Genomic DNA, 27,459 nt, shown 5'->3' with positions numbered 1-27,459 from the left:
TAAAAATGAACTTTCTCTTCAAATTGTGTTAAAATGTTTGATACACAGAGCTATTCTATTACATACTTTTTTTCAAAGAATTCTGCAAAAACTCCCATTCCATATTTTCACAAAAAAATCTGTAATGAGGTAACAAAATATAAAAGTTATATGAATGTGGACACATACAATATACAATCTCATTTAATAAAACAAATGTCACTGACAGACATAGAATGTTGTTCATTCTGAAAGAATCAGGTTGCATCACACTTAGCGCACCAAAGCTACATCTCATGGCCCCAGGATATGACCATGTGTTTCTTTCACTCACCCCAGCTACAAAGCCATTCCCGGACTTTTCTCCCAGTTACCTTTCTTTGTCTTTCCTCCTCTCTCTTAGATCCCACTTTATCATTATTCACTCCCATTGTGCTGGACCTTCCACTGCTTCATCTATCTGAACCATCTATCTAAACATGTACACACCTTTTAGCTCAGCCAAAGGCAGCTATCACAAGACAATTGTTAGGCCATGTATACAGTTGAGATGAAAGTACTGTCTTAAAAAAGAAAGGTTACAAATCAGTGAAAATTATAGGACACTATACATTGAAAGAAACTGTAGCTATTGCATGTGATTATCTCCATGTTTGTAAGTGTATTTCCCTAGATATTTTTCTGATTACTCGGAATTCTAGTAAAGATGATGAAAGAACTCGTTTTGAACATGTCACAACAATATGCCAAGAACACACAGACATATAGAAAAATAAAGATATATCTATCAAAAGGGGAAAAGATAGAAAAGATGATTGCAATTACATAAATATGAACAGAGTACTAACATGTTGCATGTAAGATAATTATAGTGTAGTAGAGTCCTTGAAAAAGGAATGTTACAAAATATAATACTGTCTGGTTTTTTCTCCTTAAATTTTATAAGCTATTACATGATATATTTTTCCCTCATTCAAATATCAAAATCTTTTCAAATTTCACTGTTCAAATGCAATGCACTAGATTAATCACACACAATAATAAGAAGAGGAAAAACCCAGGACATTTCCAAATTGATGGGAATTTACTTAGAAGATGGAACTTTAAAGTTCAAAATCTTAAATGATTTTTCCTAAATATTCAATACTATATTTTAAGAGAAAACAGCTTGAAAATGCCTGGAGGAGAAAAGAATGCACTGAAATGCACTGCATTTTATTATACTATTTCTGTTGAAATTATATTTTTTCATGGTTATTACTGAACAAAGATACATTTACATGCACATACAAATCAAGTTAAAAATGAGGGGAACTGATTTCAAAGTTATTAAACCAGGAAAGTTTTTTGTCAAAACAATAAGCAGATCTTTATAGACAAAAAATATATATTAACATGAACATCCAATTAAAATAATTGTGTAGTGGGTTATAGTAAAATCTCATCTGTGAGCATCTGGAAAATGTATTTTTATAAATGCAATATAATCAGAGATTATTTAGAATTAGATGTACATAAATACAATTACCAATTTTAAATAAATTATCCATTACTTTAAAAGGTTTTTAATTATAGACCACAATTTAAAATTTTACTAATTTAGTGAAAACAAAAATTTGTAGATATTTGGTAGAAAATGTACAAGGAATACATGTACATGGAATGCATCTCTTCTGTGACTTTAGCATAAGCTACATCATATTTCGAGATAAATCCATGACTTCTAAATTTTTGAAAAACCGTAAGATGGTTTGCAACTTTAGACTATCATAAATGTGGTGTGAAAATACTGTTGCATATCTTTATTCCTGAATTCTGTGTATTCATTCATAAAAGATTCCTAAACAAAGGGTCAGAGCTTATAAACTTTGCACAAATTTTGTTATGTTAACTTATTATCCACAGAGGAAGTTATTCATAAACAAAAACAATCTGTTATTCACTAATTTTATACAATTCACTGTAAAACTTCCTGGTTCAAAGTTTTAACCAATTGGGGTTTAATGTGAACCATAACCAGGGAGAGTGAACAATGATAAATTAACAATATCAGAGAAAGTAGATGACACAAAGGAATTAACATTCAGTATTTATATACATAATCAAATCAAAATTTTATTTTTTATGTTCAAGTGGTTGTATAGTCTGAATCATGAAATTTCTAATCTACTTATGGTTTTTGTCAAATTCAATAATTAAAAATGCAACTCAATGTAGAAAACATTCTGTTAATTTTACAGAAATTAACTATTTTTAAAACAAATTATTTACTCAGATTCTTACAATCATTTACTGGTTTCTATGACTGTTTATTGACAATTATTTCTGAATTACATAAATGAGTTAATTGCCAGCCAATAAATCTTGTTTTTGAAAGATTGTAAGTGTGAGTATAAGTGTGAGTAACTAGGCAAATGGAAGATTCCTATTTGAGTCTCTGGTTTATAATTTAATTACTGATTTGTAGTGATCTGACATTTCATATAACTACAAAATCTAACAACTTGTTTTCTTAAGTCTGAGATTATTGGTATCTTCATAAATACAAATTTTGTTCCGAAATTGGATTTTCACTTTCAAGAGATATGCTCCTAAACACAAAATGTATTTCATGAATTATTTTAAGCATAAAGAAACACATTTATTCACTTTGTTACTTAAGAAAAATAATTATAATGCACAGCAAAATATTTGCTAAAGGAAATGCAACAGTTTTTATTTACTTAACCTGTTACTGTACACTGTAGTAGAGAATCAATTTTATAATGGCAAAATTTTGATTTGTGAACTTAGCAATAGGGTTTAATTTGAAGTCAAAAGATTATAGAGGTTATATTTCTAATTTTAAAAGAATTTTGCTGTTTTAATTTTTCCATAGAATACTAAAATTAATTTTAAAATTTTACCTTGGCTTTAAGATATTTTAAAGGGTTTCAAGTATTCTACACAGATTTTGAAGAATAATGAAGTCTTTCACCCAAAAAAAACTAACTGAAGTTTTGTTTTATTTCATTATAGAAAGTCTTGACTTTTTTCCTCCAAAATCTCATTGTCACCTGAAATAATTGTATTCAGTTTTTCTCAGCAGGTAAAGTACACATTCTTACAAAGTTTCAAATTTCATAATTCCTTTAATGCATTTAAACTGAGCACTCACCAAATCAAACTGTCTCCTCTTTTGTGTGTACCTATTATCTTGCAGTTCAGTTATTTACACTAAATTTTAGTCATTTTAATTTCTCAGATATTCTTTAGGAAGCCTTCAGCAGTTGCTAACCACTTAATAATCGTGAACCGGCCAGTCCCTTCAAGCAGATCGTTAACCACAAGAGTGCCTGACAATTTCCAAATCATATCCTCTGTCCAAAAGGAAAAGATAGGGCTTTGTGAGGCCGAAAGGAAGTGAAGGAAAACAAAACAAATGTAGCTCATGCTGAAAGTGAAAAGTGCTTGGACAGATTAGTATTTTCTTTTCTGCAAGGCGTCCTGCCAAACTTTTTTATTTTTTTTTTTTTATTTTTAAATAGAGAAGAGTTATTTTTCGGTCTGATTTTTCAGTTTCTTTGGAAAGTGTTGGTATTTACCACCCCCACCGGGCCCCTCATAATTATTGTCGGTTGTTTTGTGTGTTTCCCATCAGTCCACATCGCAGACTGCTGATACCCCCGCTTCCCTCTGTCAAAACCCCAGCTCCGAGAGATTCTGGTTTTGGAAACTCCGCCGACTCCCGACGGCCAATCTCACGGTCTCTCTTCACGTCTCCTATTTTAGTCGCGAGATTCCCCACTCCAGTTGCAGTGAGAGCCGGAAATTTTCATTTAACTCCCCCCACCCCTCCTCGCCCCCGACCCGGAGCCCCGCGCGGGGAGCCGGGAGGCTCGGCGCGCAGCCGGGGCTCGGCCGCCTCCCCTCTCTCCGGAAGGCTTTAATTTGCACACTTGCTCGCCCTGCGCCGCGAGCCCCCGGCCCGGGGCCGCCGCCGCCGGGGGGTCGGGCTCCCGCTACCTCGGCTTCCCGGGCCCCAGCCCGCGTCCCCGCCCCTGCCCCCTCCAGGGCTGCGACGCGGAGCCCCGGCCGGAGCCCCACGGCCCCCGTCCGCCCCCAGCGAGCGGCGCGGGCGGCGCCCTCCGCCGTCCCTCCGCCCTCCGCCGCCGCTGTGCCCACCCCCTTGCCGGAGAGAGTGCTGGTTACTTCTTCCTCCGAGCGGGGTTACCTGCTCCGGGCCGCCGCGGACACGTGCGGAGGTCGGGCTGACACACGCAGCCCTTTCTGGAGGTCCGGCGCGGCCGGGGCCCTCAGGTGAGGAACGGTGCGCTCCGGGTGGGTGGGCTGCGGGGTGGGGGGTCCCTGAGGCAGATTTGGGGACTTGGCCGGGGTCGGAGGCGCGGGTGTGAGCGGGGATGGCGGGGGCTGCTGTTTGTCCTCCAAATCGGTTTTAGTTAACCCCTTAGGACCCGAAGCGGGGTAGTTATCCGGGCCAGTTTGGGGGAGCTGAAGGAGTCTCACCCAGCCTGGCGGAAGGGTATTCTATCACGCCAGGGACACCCCCCCCCCCCAGCCCCGAGATCCTGTGTCTGCTCCCCCACAGCGGGTCGCACAAACAGCCACACACTCACTTTCTATACTCTTCAAATGGAGTTTAAACCACCCTCGGACACCCACAAAGTAATTCACATTTAGGCTCTAAAATCCACCGCCTCTGGGGACTCCGTGCGGGAGAAGGTGTTGCGGCGCCCCAAATCCACGAAAGCTGCTCCAGCCCGCGGAGGTGTGAGTTTGGGCTCCACCTTCCCCACCACGAGCTCAAGGCGAACGCAGGCTCCGTGCGGGCAGCCCCCGCGGGCGGGGTGTGCACACCCGGAGAGCGCGCGCACGCGGCCGGGGCTCCGCTTGGAGCCCCGCAAAAACGCACGTTTACTTGGGCTTTCCGCTTTCCTTTTTATCACCTAAGCGACCCGAGAGAAAAGGCGCGCCCCGCGGCGAGCACCTCCGCAGCGGCCGCGCGCCGGTCGTGTGCACGTGGGCGCATCTGCGTGTGCGCACACGCGGGAGCCGCGGCCCGGGGCGGCCTCTCGCCGCCGCGCCGGTGGCGACCCTTGCGGTGCTTGGCAGGCTTCGGGAGAGGCACATGAAGGATTTCATTGAGTGTGAAGACAGAGAGCAGAGACAGAAAGCAGAAGGAGGCGGCTGCAGCCTTTGTAGTCGCGGAGGAATGCGGAAATGTTGAAGCACTATGTCAAACTTTTTTGAAATGGGGTCAAGTCACATTCAGCCAGCGTGGGAAAGCAACAACAACAACAAAAAAAAGTGCTTGGGGGGAGGCACTGTTGCTCGGGTTTTCTCCCCGCCGGAGCCCACCGTCCGGAAAGCGCCGGGGGGGCGGGGGGAGCCGGGGCGGGCGGTGCGGGGCCGGGCGGGGGCGGCGGGCGCAGCTCCCTGCGGGGGTGGGACGTCCCCGGCGCTTCCTTCGCGGCCGGGCCTCAGGCTGGGCAGGACTGGGGCGGGGCGGGGGGATGCGGGCGGGGCGGGCTGCGCGGCCGGTGGCGGCTTCTCGGCTACCTGTGTGGCCCTAGGCCTGGCTCGGACCCCCGGGCGGGCTCTGGGGGCTCGTTCCGCGGCTCCCCCTTCGCCTTCACCTTTTAAGGAGAGCTCTGAATGGAGTGAGTGTGAGGGGCGCTCTGGCCGTCGCCGGACCCCCCGGCCGCACGCCGTGGGGGTCGCGCCGGGTATTTCTTCAGTTCTCTGCAAAGGCGAGCTGGCCCGCGCTTGCGGGGCAGGTAACTCTGAGGTGCCCCGGGAATGCCTGACACGCGCCCGGCGTGGCCAGTGTCCTGCCGAGGCCGCGGCGGCGGCGGCGGGAAGAGGTGCCATAGGTCCTGGGTGGTTGTTCGGTGGGGAGCGAGATTGCACCCCCCTGCCCCCGGCCGCGCGCTTTGGGATGCGGGGGGCGGAGGGGGGCGTGAGGATGCCGACGCGGCGGCCGGGCCTGAAGCCGAAAGGAGTTCGCAGCTGCCACTTCTGCTACCTCCTTCGGGGACGACCTGGGCGGAGGAGACGGTTCGCGAGTCCTGGCCGGGGAGCGCAACCCCCTTGTGTGTCACGCCCGGAGTCCCAGCTTTTCCTCCCCACCCCCTCCTCCACCCCCCCACCCGCACCCCTTTTAAAGGGAGGCTGAGTTTTGCTCAGGTTGAAAGCAATTGGAAATTTCAGGGCGAAGTCACGATTATGCTGCTTTCGTCCTCAAGTTACTCTTTCGGGAGACGACCAGCCAACGCGTGGCGGACACACTGTCCCCCCACTCCGAGGGTCCCTGGGACAATTGACCCGGTCCAAGGCCCCATCGCGCGCCCACCCTTGAGTAGCCCGAGCCCCGGCCCCCGTGGATCCGACGGGTTTCCACCTGGGAGGTCCTCCGAGTACGAGGAAGAACTCGGTTTCCAAACCCTTACCCCCGAAAGACCATTCGCGTGTGCAAGTCGTTTTTAAATGTCTCCTCGTAGAAAAACTGAAAGTAGAAAGAAAGGAAGCAATTTCCGAGCAGATGTCTGACCACCCCTTCTCGCGCACTCCCAGCATCGTGTTACAGGGTCCTGGGAGCCCCCACCCACATTTTGCGGCCCCACACGGGTGGACCCACAGCCCCTCCACACCATTTTGCGCACGACCCCTTGCGCGCCCCGCAGCAGTCCGGGAGCCCCTCTCTCGGCACGCCCGGGCCGGGGGAGGTGGGGAGGGTGGCGGCGCAGCACAGTGATATAGGGATAAATATTAAGCCGTGACTTTGACGGGCCCGGCGCCTCCCCTCCCCCGCGCTCCCGGCACACTCTGGGCCGCTCGGCACGCCCCCTCCCGTCCCACTGCGTCCCGCGCGGCGCGCTCAGCCCCGAGGGGCCCTGGCAGCCTCCGCGCGCGAAGACCGCGCCAGTCCTGCAGGGAAAGAAAAGTAACTTGGTTTTTCTCGAGGAGCCAGGAAGGATTAAGCGGCCTGGGAGAGGGCAGAGCGCGCGCGGAGGGTACTGATGGGGGCTTCGTGAAGGAGGAGGAGGGGAGCCGGCAGGAGCCCCGTGGAGGCGCCTGAGGGGTCTGATTGCAGTTTCTTCTTGTCCCCCCGTCTCCTCTTCTAGGTGGGGTGACTGTGGACTGAGACGCTTTCGGGCCGAGAGCATGTAATCGCAGTGTCGGTGCAGAGGACTGTGCTTCGCTGAGGAAAGAGGAGGGATCGGCTCGCTCCCCGGCGACTCGGCAGGCGGAGTTTCGCGGAGGCGGCGGTACAGGGTTGCGCCCGCCCGCGGGGAGGTCGCTCCATCCAGCCCCGGCAGCCGCGAGAGTACGAGCGCGCCGGACCGCAGGAGTCTGCGGAGGTGAGGGAGAGTTAGGCCGAGCTCCGAGGCGCGAGGGAGCGGGCCGGGGAGCCCAGGAGGAGGCTCGCGGCGGCCGCGAGCGATCGGAGCGCGCCCCCCGCCCGCCCCAGCGGCGCTGCGCCCGGCCGCGTCCGGACGGCATGGAGAAGGACGGCCTGAGCCGAGCGGACCAGCAGTATGAGTGCGTGGCGGAGATCGGGGAGGGCGCCTATGGAAAGGTGTTCAAGGCCCGGGACCTGAAGAACGGAGGCCGGTTCGTGGCTCTGAAGCGCGTGCGAGTGCAGACCGGCGAGGAGGGCATGCCGCTCTCCACCATCCGCGAGGTGGCGGTGCTGAGGCACCTGGAGACCTTCGAGCACCCCAATGTGGTCAGGTGAGCCAGGAGTGGTGCCCGCGCCGTCGGGGGTCGCGCGCCGGGGGAGGGCCCGCCCGGGCGTTCCAGGGCCCGGGAAGGTAGCGCGCAGGTTCGCTGCTGGGGTGGCGCGGCGAGATTCACCTTATTGAATGAGACTGAGTTTTGTCGTCCGAGCCAGAGCGGGTGACCTTACCAGAAACACCATGAGGAGAAACACAAGTCAGAAAATGTGACCTGCGCTGGTTTCCCTCGCTGCTGTGTAACACTGTGCAAGTTACAAGTGTTTGTCTCCCTGCTCTCCCCTGAAAGGGGTCCTTTTAAATGGACAGAATAAGGCATCATGAGACACTTCGCCAGTCCTCGCATATTATTTTCTGGTCACTGGGGAATTTTTGAGGAATTTGAGAGTGAGTGAGAATGCAGGATGAGATGATGATTAATACAAAACCTTATTGGTGGAGCCTAGTATTAAGATTTTTTCTTAATAAAGAAACTTTAAATAATATTTTTGCCAATCACAGCCGCAGTTTCTCTTTATTAAAGTTGCATAATGATATGAATTCCTGATGAGCTAAGGACTGCAGTGTTGATGCCTGTTTTCAAATAGTGTATAAAATTTCTTCCAAAAATGTTGCCTATTTGTCTATTATTTTATGTGCGTCTTTAGCACAGCCCTTAAACTACTTCTCCAACGGGTTACATGTGAGTCCAAGATACGAAATTTGTAGATTCTGAATGTTATACCCTTGCTTTCCCTGTGCGTTGTGGAGTGAGTGCAGAAAATAGCCTCTTCTGGGTGGTAACCAGTGTGAAAGTGTATATAATTTAGGAGTGTGGTGTTTTTCTAGTAAGATCTTGGAATTCCCCTGTTGTGTGGTTGATATTGTGTGGTGTGTCATCCTTTTGTTTTTTTAAACAAATGCATAGCTTAAGTCATAAAGGTATGCACAGAAACTTCTGCAAATTGGGATGTGGTTTTACCTTTCTCAACTCCTAGGAAGATTTGTTAGAAAAAGGAGGTGGGGGTCTTCTCCTGCGTTTAGAATATCTGTTCAACAAATTCGTGCCTACTATGTGCACTGTGGGTGAAATTATGTAAATAGACACAGCTAAATATTTTTGTAAAAAGTCAAACAATTTAACATTAGTCATCAAAGTGGAGAGACCCAAGACTGACCTTTGAAATACCAAACCCTCTATGGACTCAGGGAGCCTAAGTGTCTACAGAATCTTCCTGGGAGGTTTTAACTTGTCTCCTCTTATCCCAGGCTGGGTGATTTGTGTGGTGCTTTGTTCCTGACACAGTTAGACGCAGGCTAGAAGGCAGCAAAGAATCATAAATACATAAATAGGGTAGTAAATGGCTATAAAGATTGGACACCATTATACCTCTACTTTGGCCATTAAAGGAGAGAGGGACAAAAGATAATGATACCACAAGAGTGTGCATTTAGAAAGATGGTATTATATATAAAAGCAATAGATTACCTTTGGTATGTGTGTCTGTTGGAAAACAACAAAATCCCTTTGGGGTGGCCTTTGTGATTTTGGAGGGAAAAAGTAAGGGTACATCTTCCTAGAGCAGTCAGCTAGGCAATTCCCAAAGGATGGATTTCACCACTAGAATTTTAGGACCAAAGTTCTTGTTATATTTTATCTGTTACCTGTGGAGACTGTCCAGTTGAGGGTGATTATCATGTGCGTAAATAAATGGCTTTCCAAAATAGAGGTGTTAGAGTCACTCCTGTGTAACACTCGCCTTTACAAAGCACAGTCTATTCTTGTAACAGAGGGAGGTTGTTTTTGCCATTTTGCTAGTAGATTTTGGCTAATATGTTTTATTCTCTTGATTTATCCTCTTGAGATTGATGTGTTTTTAGAGATTTCTAACTGACCCAGGACTTGGATTCTGTACTAGGAAATTTCTGAAGGCTATACTTATAAATTGTTTTCTGAAATTTTTACATTTTGAGTAGTGATGATGACAACCTCTCATGAGTTGTGAGGAGAAACTAAATAGGTATGAAAGCATTTTGTAGATATAAAAGTGCTTTTAAAAAAAAGATTTATTTTTATGCATACAAGAGCTGGGGTACAGGCCAGAGGTGCGGGTGGGGGTGAGAGGATTCACCAGAGACAGAGTGGGGAACAGAACAGGCAGATTGATTGAAATACACTGCTGAGGGGAGCAGCGGGCCAGTCAGGAGAGGTCTGCTGCACCATGTGGGTTTCTCCCTGGCCGGGGATCGAACTCCTGATGCAGTGGCTGCGGTTGCCTTGATAGGTTGCGGCTTAATCCCTTGTGCCATCAGGGAGGCCCTATAAAAGTGCTTTAGATGTCCCCAAGTATTATTTATCTTCGAATTAGTGGGGCCCTTGCCTTGGAGCAAGTTCTCTGCAGAGGAAAACATCAGTTCACCAGACCTTTTCCATAGAACAAATCATACTCAAATCCAGACTTTACAGGCTCTGGAACCAAGAAACTACTTGAATATAATTAGCTTGTAATTTATCAGAAAAGACCATCAATCATATGACATGAAATTCAGTGATCTTAAGAAAATCATTGATGATATCATTCTCATGAGTTATAGATCTTCTGTCCTTTTTTCTTTCTTTCCCTTTTCTTTTTATCCACCTCTGCCTTTGGGCAACCGTCAGCCCCAACATTTGCTTAGCTAGATTAGGAATTCTCAGTTTCACAGGTTGCTGATATTTGTTCATGCTGGGTTAGGAAATCAAGGACAGGTGATAACAATTCTTTTCTTTCCAAGGGAGAGTTGTCAAAGTTGGACCCCCAACCTGTGATTTATTGTTGCTTTACAGGATCAGTTTTACAGTTCTGTGGCTGGTTCTTTAAAGGCTTTCTTAAAAGGGCAGATGGCTATATAAGTGCCTTCAAGTCATAAGTAATTGATCATAATTATAGGCTCTTCCCACAGATATTAAACCTGTAAGCTTGAAGGAGCATAATAAACATATTAGTTTTTTTCAAAAGTTTGTTTTAATTTTGATGGGTTTGCCAGAAAAGCTGACTTCTCATTGCTGGCATTGACACTGCCTGCGTGCACAGGGATAATGACTTGAAATTCTTGCTTACCTGCACTTGATATAGCCCAGGCCCAGGCTTGAGCAGCCATTCAGCGTCCGGTATGTAAGTTTACTCTTATTTTACAGTTGGAAATCCTAAATCCTGGACTTTGTCAGAATCAGACTTCTATAGGAACCTAAATTGGAACTTTTTTTTTTTAAAGATTTATTTTATTTATACACTAGCTGGGGTATAGGTGAGAGGCTCAGGAGGATGAGAGGATTCACCAGAGACAGAGTGCGGAACAGAACAGGCAGACTGACCAAAATACACTGCTGAGGGGAGCAGCGGGCGAGATAGGAGAGGTCTTCCACGCCATGTGGAAATCTCCCCGGCCGGCCGGGAATTGAGGCTGCGGACAGCTTCACAGTGTTGCGCTCAACCCACTGCGCCTTCAGGGAGGTCCTAAATTGGAACTTCTTCACCCCACTAGTGAAACTTGTTTTAAAACTTGAACTAAATATATATAGATAGGTTAAATAATAACATGTTTTGCCAGCCGCCTGTTTACCATGTATTTATTGAGAATCTACTATGTGCGAACACTACTGGAAGCTGGAGATACAGCTATGAACAGTCTAAAAAGTCTCTATTCTTCTAGAATTTACCTTGTAATGGAATGGACAGTCCTTTTTTCTCTTCAAAAATTCACTTTTTATTTTCATTAACTTGTTTTGCTGCATTTCACCTAACCAGTATTTTTGGGGTTTTTTTGTTTTAAAGATTTATTTATTTATGCATACAAGAGCTGGGGCGCAGGCCGGAGATATGGGGGATGAGAGGCCTCACCAGAGGCAGAATGGGAAGCAGAACAGGCAGATCTAATGAAACACACTGCTGAGGGGAGCAGCGGGTGAGACAGGAGAGGTCTGCTGTGCCATGTGGGTCACCTCCTTGGCCGGGGATGGAACTCAGTGCTGCACCATCAAGGAGGCCCCTAACCTAACCAGTTTTATGGAGCAACTGAAACTTGTGATAACTTGGTTATCAGGAATTTGCTGATTGAATAGGTGAGATAACCAAAATGCTAATGAATCAAAAGGTTTTTGAAGATTAAATTTCACCTTAGGGACATACAAGTAGGTATACATAAGCAGACACTGACATGTAACTAATATGCATCAGCATTTGAGTTACATTTCTTCAGCAAAGTTTTAGGAAGGACCTATTATTTCGAAACTGTGGGCCTATGTGCTGGGAAAGAGGCTGGGTTAATCATACCTGGCTACTCCCCTTGAGTAATTTTGTTTGAAGGATTAAGATGATCACCATAACCCTGATACATGATAATTTGGTGGTGTTAGAGAGATACAGGTATGTGCTATCTATGTCATCCCCAGGGATTAAATTTGTTAGTGTATCAGTGAAAGTACTTCTTCAAGTACTTATTCAGCAAACTCAAACTCATGGCATTTCAATGAATAAACTTCTGACGTCTAAATATGTTAAATTATTATTTGTATATTTAATATTGCTTTTAAAAAAAGAAAAATCCATACTTCTCAATGACTACTCAAGGAGAATTTTTCACTTTTCTCTTCTTAAAAATCTTAATATGTGTCCTAAAAAGAGAATAAAAATATGATTTCCTCTAGGAAAACCTAATCCTTAATAGAGTAGAAGAAACAAGGCATATTGTTTGATACAACAGAATGTATAGTCCTTAGGTGGTTAGTTCATGGAAATGCTTCTGAAAAAAGTGTTATTTTTATGGGTAAATAATACATTTGTTAGGATTTGTTTCAGTGAAAGCAAGAAAAGCAGGAGGTTAAATCTCTTTACATTTCAGTATGTTAAAAATATGTTTAGGGCCTCCCTGGTGGCGCAGCGCTGTGAAGCTCTCCGCAGCCTCTGCAGCATGGGTTCGATTCCTGGCCGGCCAGGGAGATTCCCACATGGTGGCAGACCTCTCCTGTCTTGCCCGCTGCTCCCCTCAGCAGTGCTTTTCCTCGTCTGCCTGTTCTGCTCCCTGCTCTGTCTCTGGTGAATCCCCTTACCCTCGGTGCCTCTGCCCTGTACCCCAGTTCTTGCATAAAAATAAATGAATCTAAAAAATAAATAAAATAAAAATATGTTTAGTCTTTCATTCTTTGAGTTCCTTAAAAATTTTCTAGTATATCAAGGTTATTTAGTAAATAAACATTTTCACAATGGATGGATGTTCTGCCTGTTCCTCATTCCTGCAAAAGAATCTGGTAATGCTAAATTTTTGACATTTCACTTGTATTTTTTTTACATTACTATTATCAATGTGGAATTATTAGAATTTCTCTATCAAGGAGAGACTGGTTTAAAAGAGGGAAACTTGTATATACTTAAATATCTTTTGGGGTACTTTCCTATGTTTAAGACATGGGTAAATGAATATAAAAACAAATTATCCTAAAAAAAAAAAAAAGGCTTACTATTAAAGATTCCCTGGAATAAAACATCTGACATTGTAAACTCATGGGTTAGGGCAAGAAGACCCTTAGAAGTCATTGAGCCCTATGTTATAAGAAACTAAAGCCCAGAGGTCAAATAACTTACCTTTTAATGCCATTTTCATTTTGTTGACTTGTTCCTAAAATCTAAGTAGCAATTTTTAAAAATTCTTTTTGTTTGTTTGATGAAAGCAGTAACATCACATGAGTAGATTTCTAGTTTTAAAAAAATGAGCTATATGTAGACAAAGGTGATGGTTTGCTAGGAATAAATAATGTATCAATTCAGGAAATTACTGAATTCTGCAGTATACCCTACTGAAGTATTTTTATTAAAAAAAAAAGTGTGACAATTATTCCATTGATTTCTTTTTTTTTTTTTTAGATCTATTTTATTTTATTTATGCATACAAAAACCTGGGGTATAGGCCAGAGGTACGGGTGGTGAGAGAGTAGGGAGCAGAACAGGCAGATCGACTGAAATACACTGCTGAAGGGAGCCTTGGGTAAGACAGGAGAGGACTGCTGCACCATGTGGGTTAGCACCCTCGCCGGGGATCGAACTCATGCTGCAGTGGCTGCAGATAGCTTGAGAGTGCTGAGATTTATCCCCTTGTGCCACCAGGGAGGCCCCATTGATTTTTTTAAAAGAATTTGGGTACATAACCACGATACTTTAAATATAGTTAAATAATAGTACAGGTAAATTAGGCACTTACATAACTAAATAATAATACCGAATTCACTTTTAACAAAAAGAGCTATAGGAAAAAACTAAATGTTTGGTAGTTGTCTGGAAAATGAACTGCTACATAATGTGGCTCTGGCATTTACTTCCTATTTAATGAAATAAACATGATAACACTTTGTAAATTAGCGTAACAACTTCCAAATACAAGAGCAAATATTCCTTACTTATGCTTCTTGAAGAACTAATCAAACTATTGCTGGTTCATGTGAGCTGCTCTGTCTTCATGGGAAGGAAATTAATTGTGAGCTTCCTAGTGTAGTAGAACATGGCAGAGATGAAATTTGGGTACTGTAGGATTAGTAATAGGAGAAGGTAGCAGGTTTAATGTTGGATTTCATTGAAGGGCCCTGAAAATGAGCACTGGTAGTTGATCAGAAGCTTGTCTACATAAAGGTCACCACTTGGGTGACGATCTAGACAGTCATTGTCTGCTGAGCAGGCTGATCAGAGAGAGTTGTTTTCTAAGAACCACAGGGGAATGTGAACAAGTTCAATAAAAATTGGAAGTACAATAGTTGGAGCCTTTTTTGATATAAGAATGTATGGTATTATAAATATGTTTTGATCAATTGCTTGAATGATTTTATTTCTGTTTTGTTTCCCCCTAATTTTAACATTGTTGGCTTTCTATACTGGAAAAACTATGAGGAAGAACAGAATTAAGTAAGACCCCCTTAAATTTCCAAAAGGATATCAGTATTCTGAATCCCATTCAAATTTATCTTGTACTCATAATTTTTGTACAGAGAATTAGGAATCCACTTGGACAAACTGGTAGGTTTAGTAAGGAAGTATTCTCCCAGCCTGAACTAATTCTAGTCCTTCACGACACACATGGTTAGGGTGTGTGTGTGTGTGTGTGTGTGTGTACAAACATGAATGTACACTCATGAGATCATACCCACAGGGCAGTTGAATATAAGATCCCTGAAAGAAGGGTCTGTGTTGTCTGTATCCCAAGCCCTTAGCATGTTGCTTGACATTATGTAGCCCAAAATAAATATCGGTGAATAAAGACAAATATGTGTAGCCTTGTAAGAATTATTATCTTGTTGGGCCTCTCCTGGTGGCGCAGCGGTTGAGCGCTGGGTTGCGAGGCTGCCCGCAGCCTCTGCAGCACCGGTTCGTTTCCTGGCCTCGGCGAGAGTCCCACCAAAAAAAAAAAAGAAAGAAAAAGAAATTATCTTGTTATATGTGATTAATAGTGATTAGATTGTAACCACATCTTAAAATATTTATTTCTAAAATCATACTAGATGTAGAATGGGTTCAAAATAGGGTATTAATGAAGCACACTGATCATTGAGTTGTGGACATTTGTTGTACTATTTTCTATTCAGTTGCATAAATTCAAAATTTTTTCAATAAGTTTTTAAAATATTCCTAGTTATAGACTAGGAGTAAGAAGACTTTGATTCTGTCCTGATTCCTCTATTATTAACAAAGTGACCTTAATATTTCTTGGCTGTGGGTTTCTTCACAATAGAACAGGAATCCTTATTCTTTTCACCTTAGAGAGGTACTATGATCAAAAGAGTTATATATATGGAAATCAAATACACACACTTAATAAGGTATTAGTAACAAAACAGATTCCTCATGGAAGAAATTGACAAGTACATAGATGCCTGTATTACTGGTTGGTAATACTTTATCTCTCTTTCTCTCTCTCTCTCTCTCTCTCTCTCTCTCTCACACACACACACACACACACACACACACACACACACACACGCCGTGTAAAATTTGGATGGATTTGAGTATTTCTGAAAAGATGTATTTTGGATTGATAGTAATTATATTAAAATGCAATCTTATACAGAGTATTGGTAATTGGCCCTGGGTTTACTCAATGCTCTGGCCTATTCATGAATGGATTTGTTGTGGGTGCTACTGAGAACACCTGGTCAAAACTGATAAGGACAGTGTACTGTGTCACTGAGAGCTTCTATCCACATAAAGGAAGCAGTTCTCTTTGGACCACTAACCTATAATAAAGGACCCCCCCCCTTTTTTTCCTTGACTTTGTTTCATTGCTAAGTAATCTGATAATTTTTGTTTTAGGTATTCCTATGGTTAGTATAAACATTTTACTTTTCTTAAGTTGCTTTGTTTTTACAAGGTATAAATTACAGTTGGGAACTATATTCAGCCACAGAACAAGAAAATCAGAAGACTTTGCATTTGAAGGGCAGACTTTTAAACTTCAGGTTATTGGCATTAGTACATTTTAAAACTTTTTAGTGGAAACCAAGAGATTCTCTGAGTTGGGAATTTTAGATGATGTCATCTACATTCCAGCCATGTAGAATCACTTAAGTTATTAACTAGACTTGGGTAAAAAGATATTTTCTTGTCAAGTTATAATAATCCAAGAGACAGATTTAGAAATTGGTTCAGGAGGGATGTGTGGTGCTAATCATGACGTGTTTTTGAATTGTGTAAGCCCCCTTAAAGAACTGACACAGCATCCCTTTTTGAAACAACACACGTTTTAAGGCACAAAAGAAAAGCTGTAACATCTTGGCCATCATTACACATAATTTTAAGCTCTTGGGATTTAATAAATGCTAATTTACCTATCTGCTAGTTCATTAGACTAAAACATGGTCAAAGGTGCTAGTTGAGGGGCCTCCCTGGTGGTTCAAGGGGTTAAAATGCAACCTATGAAACTGTCCACAGCCACTGCAGCATGAGTTTGATCCCTGGCCAGGGAGGTGACCCACATGGTACAGCAGACCTCTCCTGACTCGCCCACAGCTCCCCTCAGCAGTGCATTTCAGTCAACCCGCCTGTTCTGTTTCCCACTCTGTCTCTGGTGAATCCTCTCACCACCCCCCCCACACCTCTGGCCTATACCCCAGTTCTTACATGCATAAATAAATAAATCTTTAAAAAAAAAGAGATTTACATTAAAAAAAGATGCTAGTTGAGTTTTCAACTAAGCCACTTAGTTTTACAAAGGAAAAAGGTGTATTCAGAGACATTACTTTCAGCTTCTTAAATGTTGAGTCAGAGTGATGGAATTGAGCTCAAAAAGAACTATATAAGAACATGGTTGACTCAGCGGTATCAATTTCTAGAAAATTAAAAATCAAGAAAAACAAGACTTTTGAGATAAGTCAGGAGTAACATCTTTGTTTATGAAAAATGGCATAATCCCCCCCCTTCATTTTAGTTGTTGAAATTAAGAGGTGAATCATACTTGAGCTAGAGGGAGAATGGTCTAAAGAGGTGTCTGTGATCTGAGAAGATCACACTGTCATTGAAAGGTAAGGTGGCGGAAGATGAACTAAGCTGAGGTATGGGTAAGTGATGTAATGTTGAAGCTATAATACTGTGAGAGAACCTGGGGTAGGATCTAAGTTTCTTAGACAACGAAATCTGAAACTAGATGAAAATTCTAGCGTATTTACAAAGTCCTCAACCAATGCTTGTTGAATAATTAAGCACCAAGTATCATTCTTTTAATTCCTTAATAAAGTGGCATAATCATCTGGTTGCTTTTTCTTGGGGACTTGATTTTAACCAACTTTACATTGTCTATTGTGCCTAACACTCAAGTATTTGTTGAAGTAGTGCATGCATTAATATAGAATATGTATTTGCCCTTTGAATATAAGGTCTATCGGGGGAAGAATTCTTGTCTGTTTTGTTCATTTTTTTATCTTCAGTATCTAGAATAGTGTCTGACATGTAGTTGAATAGTTGTTGAATAACTGACTTAGTGAATAGTTAAACTGTGACTAAAGAGTACTCTTTATTTTGCAGTAATTTTGACAATTGACAGGAAAGAAATGTAAATCAATTCCAAAATTTAGACATGTTATTTTTCTATTAATTCTATTAGACAAGTTATTTTTCTATTATATTTCATTTGTGTTGCTTTTTTTTTTTAAGATTTATTTATTTATTTATACATACAAGCACTGGGTGCAGTCAGAAGCGCAGGAGAGTGAGAGAATTCACCAGAGCCAGAACGGGGAGCAGAGCAGGCAGAAGGACCAAGGTACACTGCTGAGGGGAGCAGCGGGCAGCAGGAGAGGTCTGCGGACCATGTGGGACCCTCCTCCGGTGGCTGGGGAGCAGCCGGGGAATCGAACCGGTGCTGCGGAGGCCGCGGGCAGCCTCGCAACCCAGAGCGCAACCACTGTGCCACCGGGGAGGCCCCATTTGTGTCGCTTTTAAACTCCTTTAGGGTTTTATAGTAAACTGAATTCTAAGTTAGGAAATAAGACTTAAATTGAATATTTTAGTGATTAGCAACTATATTGGACACTGAAAAATATTGTACTTATAAGCTGATTCTTCCAGGAATGTTTCACTGAATTATGAACATAATGTTACATGGATGATATGAAATAATATTTTTAGTGGGATATCATTCATAGCAGGGTTGATTTAGATATATTAAGACATGACCAGATTTTCTGGGATGGGAAATTTTATAAACAAGATTGTCACAGATTTTCTTAGAGTTTAAAATAAGCTATAAAATTGTTGTGTAAATGGCTATAGCTGTCCTTACCAGTGGGGCCCAGTGGCCAGTCCCATCATGAACCTTGCCTCAGTACCCCTACTTGGTGTTACTATTCCAAGTACCTTCCTTCTCTGTTTAGATTAGTTGTTTGTGCCCATCAAAGTGTCATGACATAACCTGGTCATGGCCAATTATAAAATGAGGAGGAGGAGAAAGAGGAAGGAATGAAAAGGAGAAAGGAGAGAGAGAAGGAAGGAAAAAGGGAGGAATAGAATAGAACAGAATAGAAAGGGAAGGAAATGTCAGCATACCTAGTTAATTGTCAGGTATGCTGCAAATTGTCACTGGAATTCCAGAAGAGTTTTGTATAGTTTTTAATTTAAAGTAATTATATTTTTCCTATTAAAATAATTTTTATGTTTAATATTGATATTTAGTAAATTACCCCACTATTTAGGAACTTAACCATTTGCTTACGCTCAGGAAATCACAATGAAGACATTTTTTGTTCCATGATGTCTGAGAAATGATGCTGGGCCAAATAGTAGACCTTTCGATTTCTTCCTATGCAGGTCCAATGTTATAACCCCATGAAATCAAAGGATTCCTTTTTTCTTAAAATCCAGATATTTGAATTTTCTTTTCTTTCTCTATATCACCTTTTAATGTTATACCCTTTTTGAGTATACTTGTTCAGACCTTCATTCATGTTGCTGAAATACTATCAGTGATTCATTCTTGCACATTGTATGAATTGTCCATGGTTCTTATATTCTGTTCATCCATTGATGGTTATTTTTGTTACTTCCAGTTTGGGGCTACTAAAAATACTGATACTATGAACATTCATGTAGAAGTCTTTGTGTTGATAAGACCTATGCTTTCATTTCATATGGGTAGATACCTAGAGGTAGTACTAGCTTGTATTGCACATATGTGTGAAATTTTTAAAGAAACTGCCAAACTTGTTCAAATTTCTTGTACCATTTTACTTTTCCACCAGTAGTTATATGAAGTTTGCATTTTACTTGCAGCCAACTCAGTTCTTAGTATTGTCAGTCTTTTTTATTTTAGTTATTCTATATTAGGTGTGAATTGATAGAACATTACGGTGATAATTTGCACTTACCTAGTGACTAATGTTATTGAGTATCTTTTCATTTGCTTACTGGTCATTCTGATACCTCCTTTTGAGGTGTCAAATACTTTGACCATTTTTAAAAACTGGGTTATCTTATTGTAAGAGTTGTATACATAATTCTGAATTTTTTTTTGACATATGTATTGCACATAGTTTTTCCAGGTCTTTAGCTTGTCTTTTCTTTGTCTTAATGTTTTTCAAAGAGATTTTAATTTTTCAAAGTCTAATTTATCATTTTTTTCCCTTGATGGTTTGTACTTACTTCTATATACTAAGAAAGCTCTGCCTACCCCATAGATTTTTTTCATGTTTTCTTGTAGAATTTTATAGTTTTTGCTTTTGCTTTAAGTCTAAGATACTATTTAAGTTAAAATCTTTTTTTTTTAAAAAAGACTTATTTATTTGTTTATTTATACAAGCACTGGGTACAGTCAGAAGCACAGGAGGGTGAGAGAATTCACCAGAGCCAGAGCGGGGAGCAGAGCAGGCAGAAGGACCGAAGTACACTGCTGAGGGGAGCAGCAGGCAGCAGGAGAGGTCTGCGCGCCATGTGGGACCCTCCTCTGGTGGCCGGGGAGCAGCCGGATCGAACGGGTGCTGCAGAGGCTGCGGGCAGCTTCGCAACCCAGCACTCAACCGCTGCGCCACTGGGGAGGCCCTAAGTTAAAATCTTTTCATGTGACTAAAGTAAGATTTTAGGTTAATTTTTTTCTCCCACATGGATTTCTAGCTAATTTAAAAGCACCATTTATTGAAGAGAATATGCTCACTTTATTTTGAATTACATTGGCATCTTTGTCAAAAAGCAGTTGACCACATAAATTTGGAACTATTTCTCAATTCTGTTCTGTTCCATTGATTTATATATCTGTCCTTTCGCTAATGCCTGTTTTGAATACTGTAGTTTTAAATAGTTCTTGAAATCACATAATATATGAAAAAGAACTTTGTTCTTTTTTTGAAATTGTTTTTGTAATTTTTGTCTGCTGAAATTTTGCTGAGAACATCTTCATGAAGAATATTCTATTATTTTTTTTCATGATGTCTCAGGTTTTGGTTTGGAGGTGATGCTAGCCTTAAAAAGTTAGTTGAGAAGTGTTTCTACCTTTATTTTCTGAAAGGTTTGTATAATATTAGTGTTACATTCTTCTTGTATGTTTAATATAACTTACAATGAAATTATATGGGCTTAGCATTTTCTTTATGGGAAGGTTTTTTTAACTATGAATTCTCTTTCATTAATGGACATGGGGACATATAGGCTGAGTCACTTTTTGTAAAGTGTGTTCTTCAACCAATTGGAATATTCTATCTAAAATTTTGAGTTCCTTGGTGTAAATTTTTATCTTTTGTCATGTCTCATTTTAATGTCTATAGAATCTGTGAAGATGTCCCTTCTTTTCATTAATGATGTTGGTAATTTGTGTGTTCTCCCCTTTTTTTAAATTGTTTTTTTAAAAAAATTTTTTTAAAGATTTATTTATTTATGCATACAAGAGCTGGGGCACAGGCCAGAGGTACAGGGGGTGAGAGGATTCGCCAGAGATGGAGTGGGGAACAGAACGGGCAGACTGACCGAAATACACTGCTGAGGGGAGCAGCAGGCGAGACAGGAGAGGTCTGCTTCACCATGTGGGTTTCTCTCTGGCCAGCTAGGGATCAAACCTGCGCTGCAGAGGCTGTGGACCACGCAGTGCTAACCCCTTGTGCCACCAGGGAGGCCCCGCTTTTTTTTTTTATTATTGATAATACACATAGAGTTTTGCCAGTTTTATTGTTGATAAACCAATTTTTGGTTCTATTAATTTCCCCTTTCATTTTGCTGCTTTTTCTTTGATATTTACTTTTATTTTTATTTCCTTTTCATACTTGAGTTCGGTTTGTTCTTATTTTTAACTTCTTAAAACTGAAACTTAGATCATTGATTTCTAATTTTTTCTCTTCCAGTGTAAGTGTTTGTTGTTTTATTTGCTTTCCGCAAATTTTGATAATTGTGATTCCATTTTCAATTGATTCAAAAAATTTCAGCCTTATTTTGGTAATTTATTCTTATTTAAATTTGACTTTTAAATTTCCATACGTGTAGAAGATTTTCCACATATCTTTTTATCTGATTAAATTCTCTTGTGATTGAAGAGCAGCTCTGTAATATTTTAATTCTTTTAAAATTTATTGAGACTTGTTTTAGTCCATATAGTCTACCTTGATATGTGTTTTATTTGATTCTTTTTAAAATATTTCCCATTCTCCCCTTATCATGTTTGTGTTTTCGTTTAAGTCTTTAACCACATTTATGATATTTACAATAGTTGATTTAATGTCTTTGTGTGTTATTCCATAATTTGTCACTTCATGGTCATCTTCTATTGACTGATCTTTCTTCTAGTTATGGATTACAATTTTCTGTATGTCTACATGCTACGCTTTTTTATTGGGTGCCAAACATTGTAACTACTGGATTTTGTTCTGTTCCTTTAAAGAATGTTGGACTTTGTTATAATGGGCACTAAAGTTACTTGTGGTTCAGATCACTATCTCAAAACAAATATTTTAAGATTTTTTTTTTTTGCTGGGGAGAAGACCTAGTCTTTTCTTAAGGGCTGGTTTACCCCACCACTAATGCATTACCTTTTTGTGGTATCTCTCGTTGGTTGGTGGAGGCTGAAAAGATTCCTTGCCCCTTGTGAACTCTAGGAATCATTCAGTTTACAACTTACTGGTAAGTGTTCTCTCTCAGAAGCTATTTTTTGTCTGGCCTCATGTAGTTCCACATGAGCACACTGATATTCAGGAAAGGACACAATAAGTCCTTTGCAGGTCTTTGGTGCTCTTTTTTCTGTGTAGCTCTTCCTTGGTACTCTTGATTTCCTTGTCTACTCAACTCTGAGCATTACCTACTCAGTGAGACTATAAGCCTATTTTGAGTCCTCTTTCCTGTGCCTGTGGTCTGGAAATTGCCTTCAAGTAGAAAGTCAAGGAAATCTAGGACTCCCCTTGTTTCCCTTCTCTCAGACCTCACAGTCCTATACTACCTGTAGTCTTGTATCTGAAAAAGACTACCTGTAGTCTTGTTTCATACACTTGTCTAGTTTCTAGTTGTTTATGCCAGGTGGGATTAGTTTTTGTAAAAACTAGATAGCTGGTATGACTGTTAAATAGGACTTTTTCTTTCCTGCTAGATCTCATTTCTGAGTAAAATTTCTGGGAGTCTTTTGTAGTATAGTGTGTTAGGGTGGATTAGGAAGACTTTATTAGGCTTTACTTTTGCATAAATGGAGAAACTATAAGGATGTGGAGAAATGCCCAAATGCCATCAGAAAGGTTTTATCTCAAGGTCCTAGGTATGGGATGGTAATGTATATGTTAACTGGTATGGCTGGTTACCTGGTACCCACATTGGTTTGACTCCTCTGCTTGGGCTGCATTTCTCTCTTCCTTTCTTATCACACCTGCTGGCTCCTGGTTCCTCTATAGTCCCTAGGATACTAGCCTGCCTTCCAGTGAAAATATTTGAGCTATTCACGGACTTATACATATTACATACATCTGTCAAACATTTTTGTGTAATTTGATAGAAATGTTCATATCAAATTATAGTAAAAATAATTGATTTTTAAGTGAAGAGTTAAAATACCTATAAATACGTGGTATTTTCTTAATATCCCGCATACAGTACAGTATATATTCTCCACTTAGGAGACTGCTGTCTTTCTGGTAACTTTTACCAATTTCATCCCATCAGCTTTATTTTCAATCGTCCATAAAATCTACTAAATCCTCTCAATTTTTAGGGACACCCTTTTGGACTCAAGGGTTTCTTTCTTTTACTTCAGCACTGTCTGAGAAAAGACTGTTGGCAAATGTTTGTGTTGGGTCTGCCATTTTTAAAATGGAAGTCTATCTAATGTATTTCTCAAATTTTTGAATAATTAAAATGTCATTATTTCTTTATTTTAATTGTCCTACTAGTGGAGAAGGGTGGAGCTCAAGTTAGTGACCTGAGAATTGCTCATGAGCTGTAATTTAGCAGTCTGTCCAAGGGAGTAGTCTGACCTGAGGAAGTGTCTGCAGATTTCACCAGGAGCAGAAAAGCTTAAGGAATGCTGCTTTTGGAAAAATAAGCTTCTCTTCTATTTATGCTGCATTCCTTAATTTGGGTGACACTATTGTCATCTGGAGAGGAGCTGTAAATTTAGAAAAAACAATGTGTCATTCCATTGCCTGTTGTACCTGGCTATCTAAATTCATTGTCATTTTAGATTTTCATGCATTTGCTACACCATCCTAAAGCCAACAACTAATATAAACCCACAACATACAATAACCAGTTTTAACATTGGGAATGTTAGTAGATTTTTCTTAAAGAGAAAAAAACTGAAAGAATAACCCCACTACAAGTGAGTTCTTTGCAGGAATTTCCCATGTCTGATGATTTAAAAGAATAAATTCTGCATGTAAATGAATCATTACAAGCTTAATTGACGCTTGTTGGATACTCAAGATTACTCACTGTGGTGTATTTTTGATGGAGACAGGAAGTGAAAAAGCAAGGTCTATGAGATTTTTGTATGCGTGAAGTCTCAGCCACTCTTTTAATGTTTCTCATTGAGGCTTTGGTCACCAGGGTAAATGACTCAAGGTATCTATTGCTGCTTAGCTGTTTTAAGAAGCAATTTCCCCTCCCCTCGTGTTTCTACCCTCCCCAAAATAGCTAATTATATACTGGAAGTTTCAGTACATTGTTCACAGTTTGTGAAGTCAGCATATTTCTGGAAGCTCACTGTGAATGTAATTCTTAGCTGTGCTGATGCTTTTGTCTCTCCATCTCTGCAGTCAGCGCTGTACTGTAAGGGACACAATTCTATCGCTATTTTTTCCCTCACATTTGATGTGGTAGTTTGCATACAGCTGCAGAGTAGACAGTTACCTTTGAAAGGAACATTTGGCCGCTCTAATTTGATTAAAGAAAACCACCTCAATCATTTCTAGACTGAGAACGTTTTCATTTTAACTTGGCAGTAGAGTTGGGAATGTACTCACTGCACTTAGATATGTGGGGGAGCAGTTAGGGAACAAAACCAACTGCCCAAAATGAAGAAAGCTTTGGTGCACTTTTTTTTTTTTTCCCTTGAGGCAAGCTGTATTATGTAGGATTGATTCCCTTTCTCTTTCCCTCTCAATTTTCCTACAACTTTGATTTTCACTAACATCTCCTTTTCATAGTTATTTTCCTAGTAATGCCAGTAAACTGATTCAGCCAAGGGTAGATTGCTGCCCTAAATTGACTTGAAGGACTTTGAGGTCCTGAAAAGTTATCCCATTTTTGCGTAGAAATAAAACCCCAAATTGTAAACGACTGTGAATTGCATGTGCTTTCTTCGTCACTGTCAGGAGTGGCTAAGAAAGCTTAAGACCATGGGATGCAGACCAAGGGTAGGAATTCAGTTATAGTTTGCATAGAAGAAAATTGCTTCATCAAAAGTCTGCAGCCCTAGCACTAGTCCGTTATCTTACATATGTGTACTTCTGAGATAGAATATTTGATCACCCAGTTGGTGTGACAGTTGAAAATATATTTTGCTGATTGTGGGTTGTCGTCAACTTCATACATATGTCTTTAAAAATACTAAACAGGGGCCTAGTGCTCATTGGACAAACCATGAACAAATTCATGAACCACAGTTCAGTAATTTAATATATAATATTCTTGGGAAAAATACTATTCTGGCATCTTAAAAAGTTTGAGTGTGAAATTTTAAATAAAAACTTTGAGGATATGTATGGGACTTTGGGAATACAACCAAGTTATTATTTATTGGCCCTTGATAACGTAAAAGTGAAGGTCAGATGTGTGTTCAGTTCACATTCTCATTTTACTATATGGTAGTAGACTTGGTAGTAGATGGTAAGACTTTGCCACATTTTGCTTGTTTCTCTAAGCTCTAGTTACTTTATTTGTGAAATTAGGACACATACTAAATGATATTTCTCAATTTAGGTTCCTCTTACATGCTTGACACTTGGCAGATATTTTATTACCATCCTGCCTCGTCCTCTCCTGCGAGGTACAACTATTCAACTACTTGGGATGTTTGAAAGAAGAATAATTTTGTCATGGAATGTTCTCTTCAAAATATTATATGTGCATCTTTCATTCTTTTGGACAAAATAAAGTCCAGTGGGGATCTACCAGCACTGCCTGGCTTCCCCTATAGATAATAAGTTCTGAGCAGACAGTAGATGTGCACCTGGTTTGCTTCTTGATGGAGCTACATTGTCACATGAATTCTTTCCCATCTTTTGCCATCTTAGGGTGCTAGGATCATTTCCACATTTAATTTTAATACTTAGTGCACTGGAAGTCACCCTAATCTGTTCTTCCTTTTAAGAGTCAAGCACCAAGAAGCAACCTTCCTGTTTTGTTTTTATACACAGCAGGGAAAGCACAAATCTTTTCAGTTGCATCTTACATTATCTAAAGTAGTGTCTGTATGTATATCTCTGTGTGTGCATATGTATTAGTTGATTCTCAGTGATGCATACCTAAAGCTTACATAATGTTATAATTAAAGGTTGCTTCAATTAAAAAAAAAGGAAAACATGGTAAAGGAATGAACCAATGGCCACTACTAAATTAGGGTTTGGGGACTGAATGTTTGTAATAGAGTCTATATGGTAAAAGTAGTTTAATCCCTGATTTGCTCACAATGCTTATTTTTTCCATAATAAATGAATGTTGTACTACATTGCAACAAAATAATTGCCAAAAAAGTAATGTTTGCTGTGTTTGTTTTGTTCACTTATCACAACTGTAACAGTAAATAGGGTGGTAAAACTTAAGTGCTGGTGATTGAAGTTTAATTTAAATAAGGTGTTTGGAGACCTATGGGGATTCTGCAAGAAAATGCTGAGTACTGATTGTCACTTTCTTTTTCCTCACTAAGGTATTATTGTGGTATTTCTCATATATAATTGCCTTTTTTTAAAAAAGCATACTTTTATATGACCCACTAATGCTGAATATTACCTTTTTTTTAAACATTTGTAAACTTAGTTTTATTTTATTTTAAGATTTATTTTATTTATAAAAGAACTGGGTACAGGTCAGAGGCACAGGAGGGTGAGAGAATTCACTAGAGACAGAGAGGGGAGCAGAACAGGCAGACGGACTGAAAACACTGCTGAGGGGAGCAGTGGGTGAGACAGGAGAGGTCTGCTGAGCCATGTGGTATCTCCCTGACTGGCTGGGAATTGAACCCGTGCTGCAGAGCCTGCGGACAGCTTCAAAGCACTGTGCTCAACTGGCTGTGCCACCCGGGAGGCCCTAAATATTATCTCTGTACTAATATTAGTGTTCCCGGGTTAAATTGAATCACTAGTGACAATTTAAACATTCAAATCCAATGAAATTATTAAACATTTCTAATGAATTACATGGAAGCTAGCCCAAGTACCCGGATTTTGCTTTGTTTTGAAATAGATAATGAATGTGTCATCCCTGTTTGCATGGCAGTTGTCTACTTCTTAAATGCTGTTTATATACCTATTCTCATAGCCACAGTAGTAGAGTCTGGGGGAGGATGGTTATTCCCCCTTTATAGATTAAGAAACAGACACACAGAATTTAAATGACTTGCTGGAGGTTATGCAATTCCAGGCTTTATTTCTGTTATTATGTAGTTTTTCTGTCTATAAGTCTTTTAGTCATGCAGAGATCGTTTGGATATGACTGTTTTGTTAAGGTCTGTCTGGGAAATTAAATACACATAAACAACATACTGACAACGGCTTGCTAATTATTTGAGGAAGAAACTAGTTTTTATTAGGGGAAGTTAGAGGTATATAATTGCTTAGACTAAATGCCATACATTTTTTAAT

General features: G+C 40.8%; 1 protein-coding gene across 1 annotated transcript in view; it reads left to right on the top strand.

Moving 5' to 3' along the window:
• Positions 1 to 7,480: 7,480 nt before the first annotated feature.
• Positions 7,481 to 27,459, top strand: part of CDK6 (cyclin dependent kinase 6) — a gene marked incomplete at both ends in the record, with an annotated part of 218,215 nt that continues 198,236 nt past the window's right edge. Inside the window, one exon of the mRNA XM_084230841.1 lies at positions 7,481 to 7,713. Coding sequence (XP_084086967.1) covers positions 7,481 to 7,713 — 233 coding nt within the window. The remainder of the gene's footprint in view (positions 7,714 to 27,459) is intronic.

The sequence above is a fragment of the Talpa europaea genome, assembly GCF_964194135.1.
Source record: "Talpa europaea genome assembly, chromosome: 3".
NCBI lineage: Eukaryota > Metazoa > Chordata > Mammalia > Eulipotyphla > Talpidae > Talpa > Talpa europaea.
This window is presented reverse-complemented; position numbering and strand designations above follow the sequence as displayed.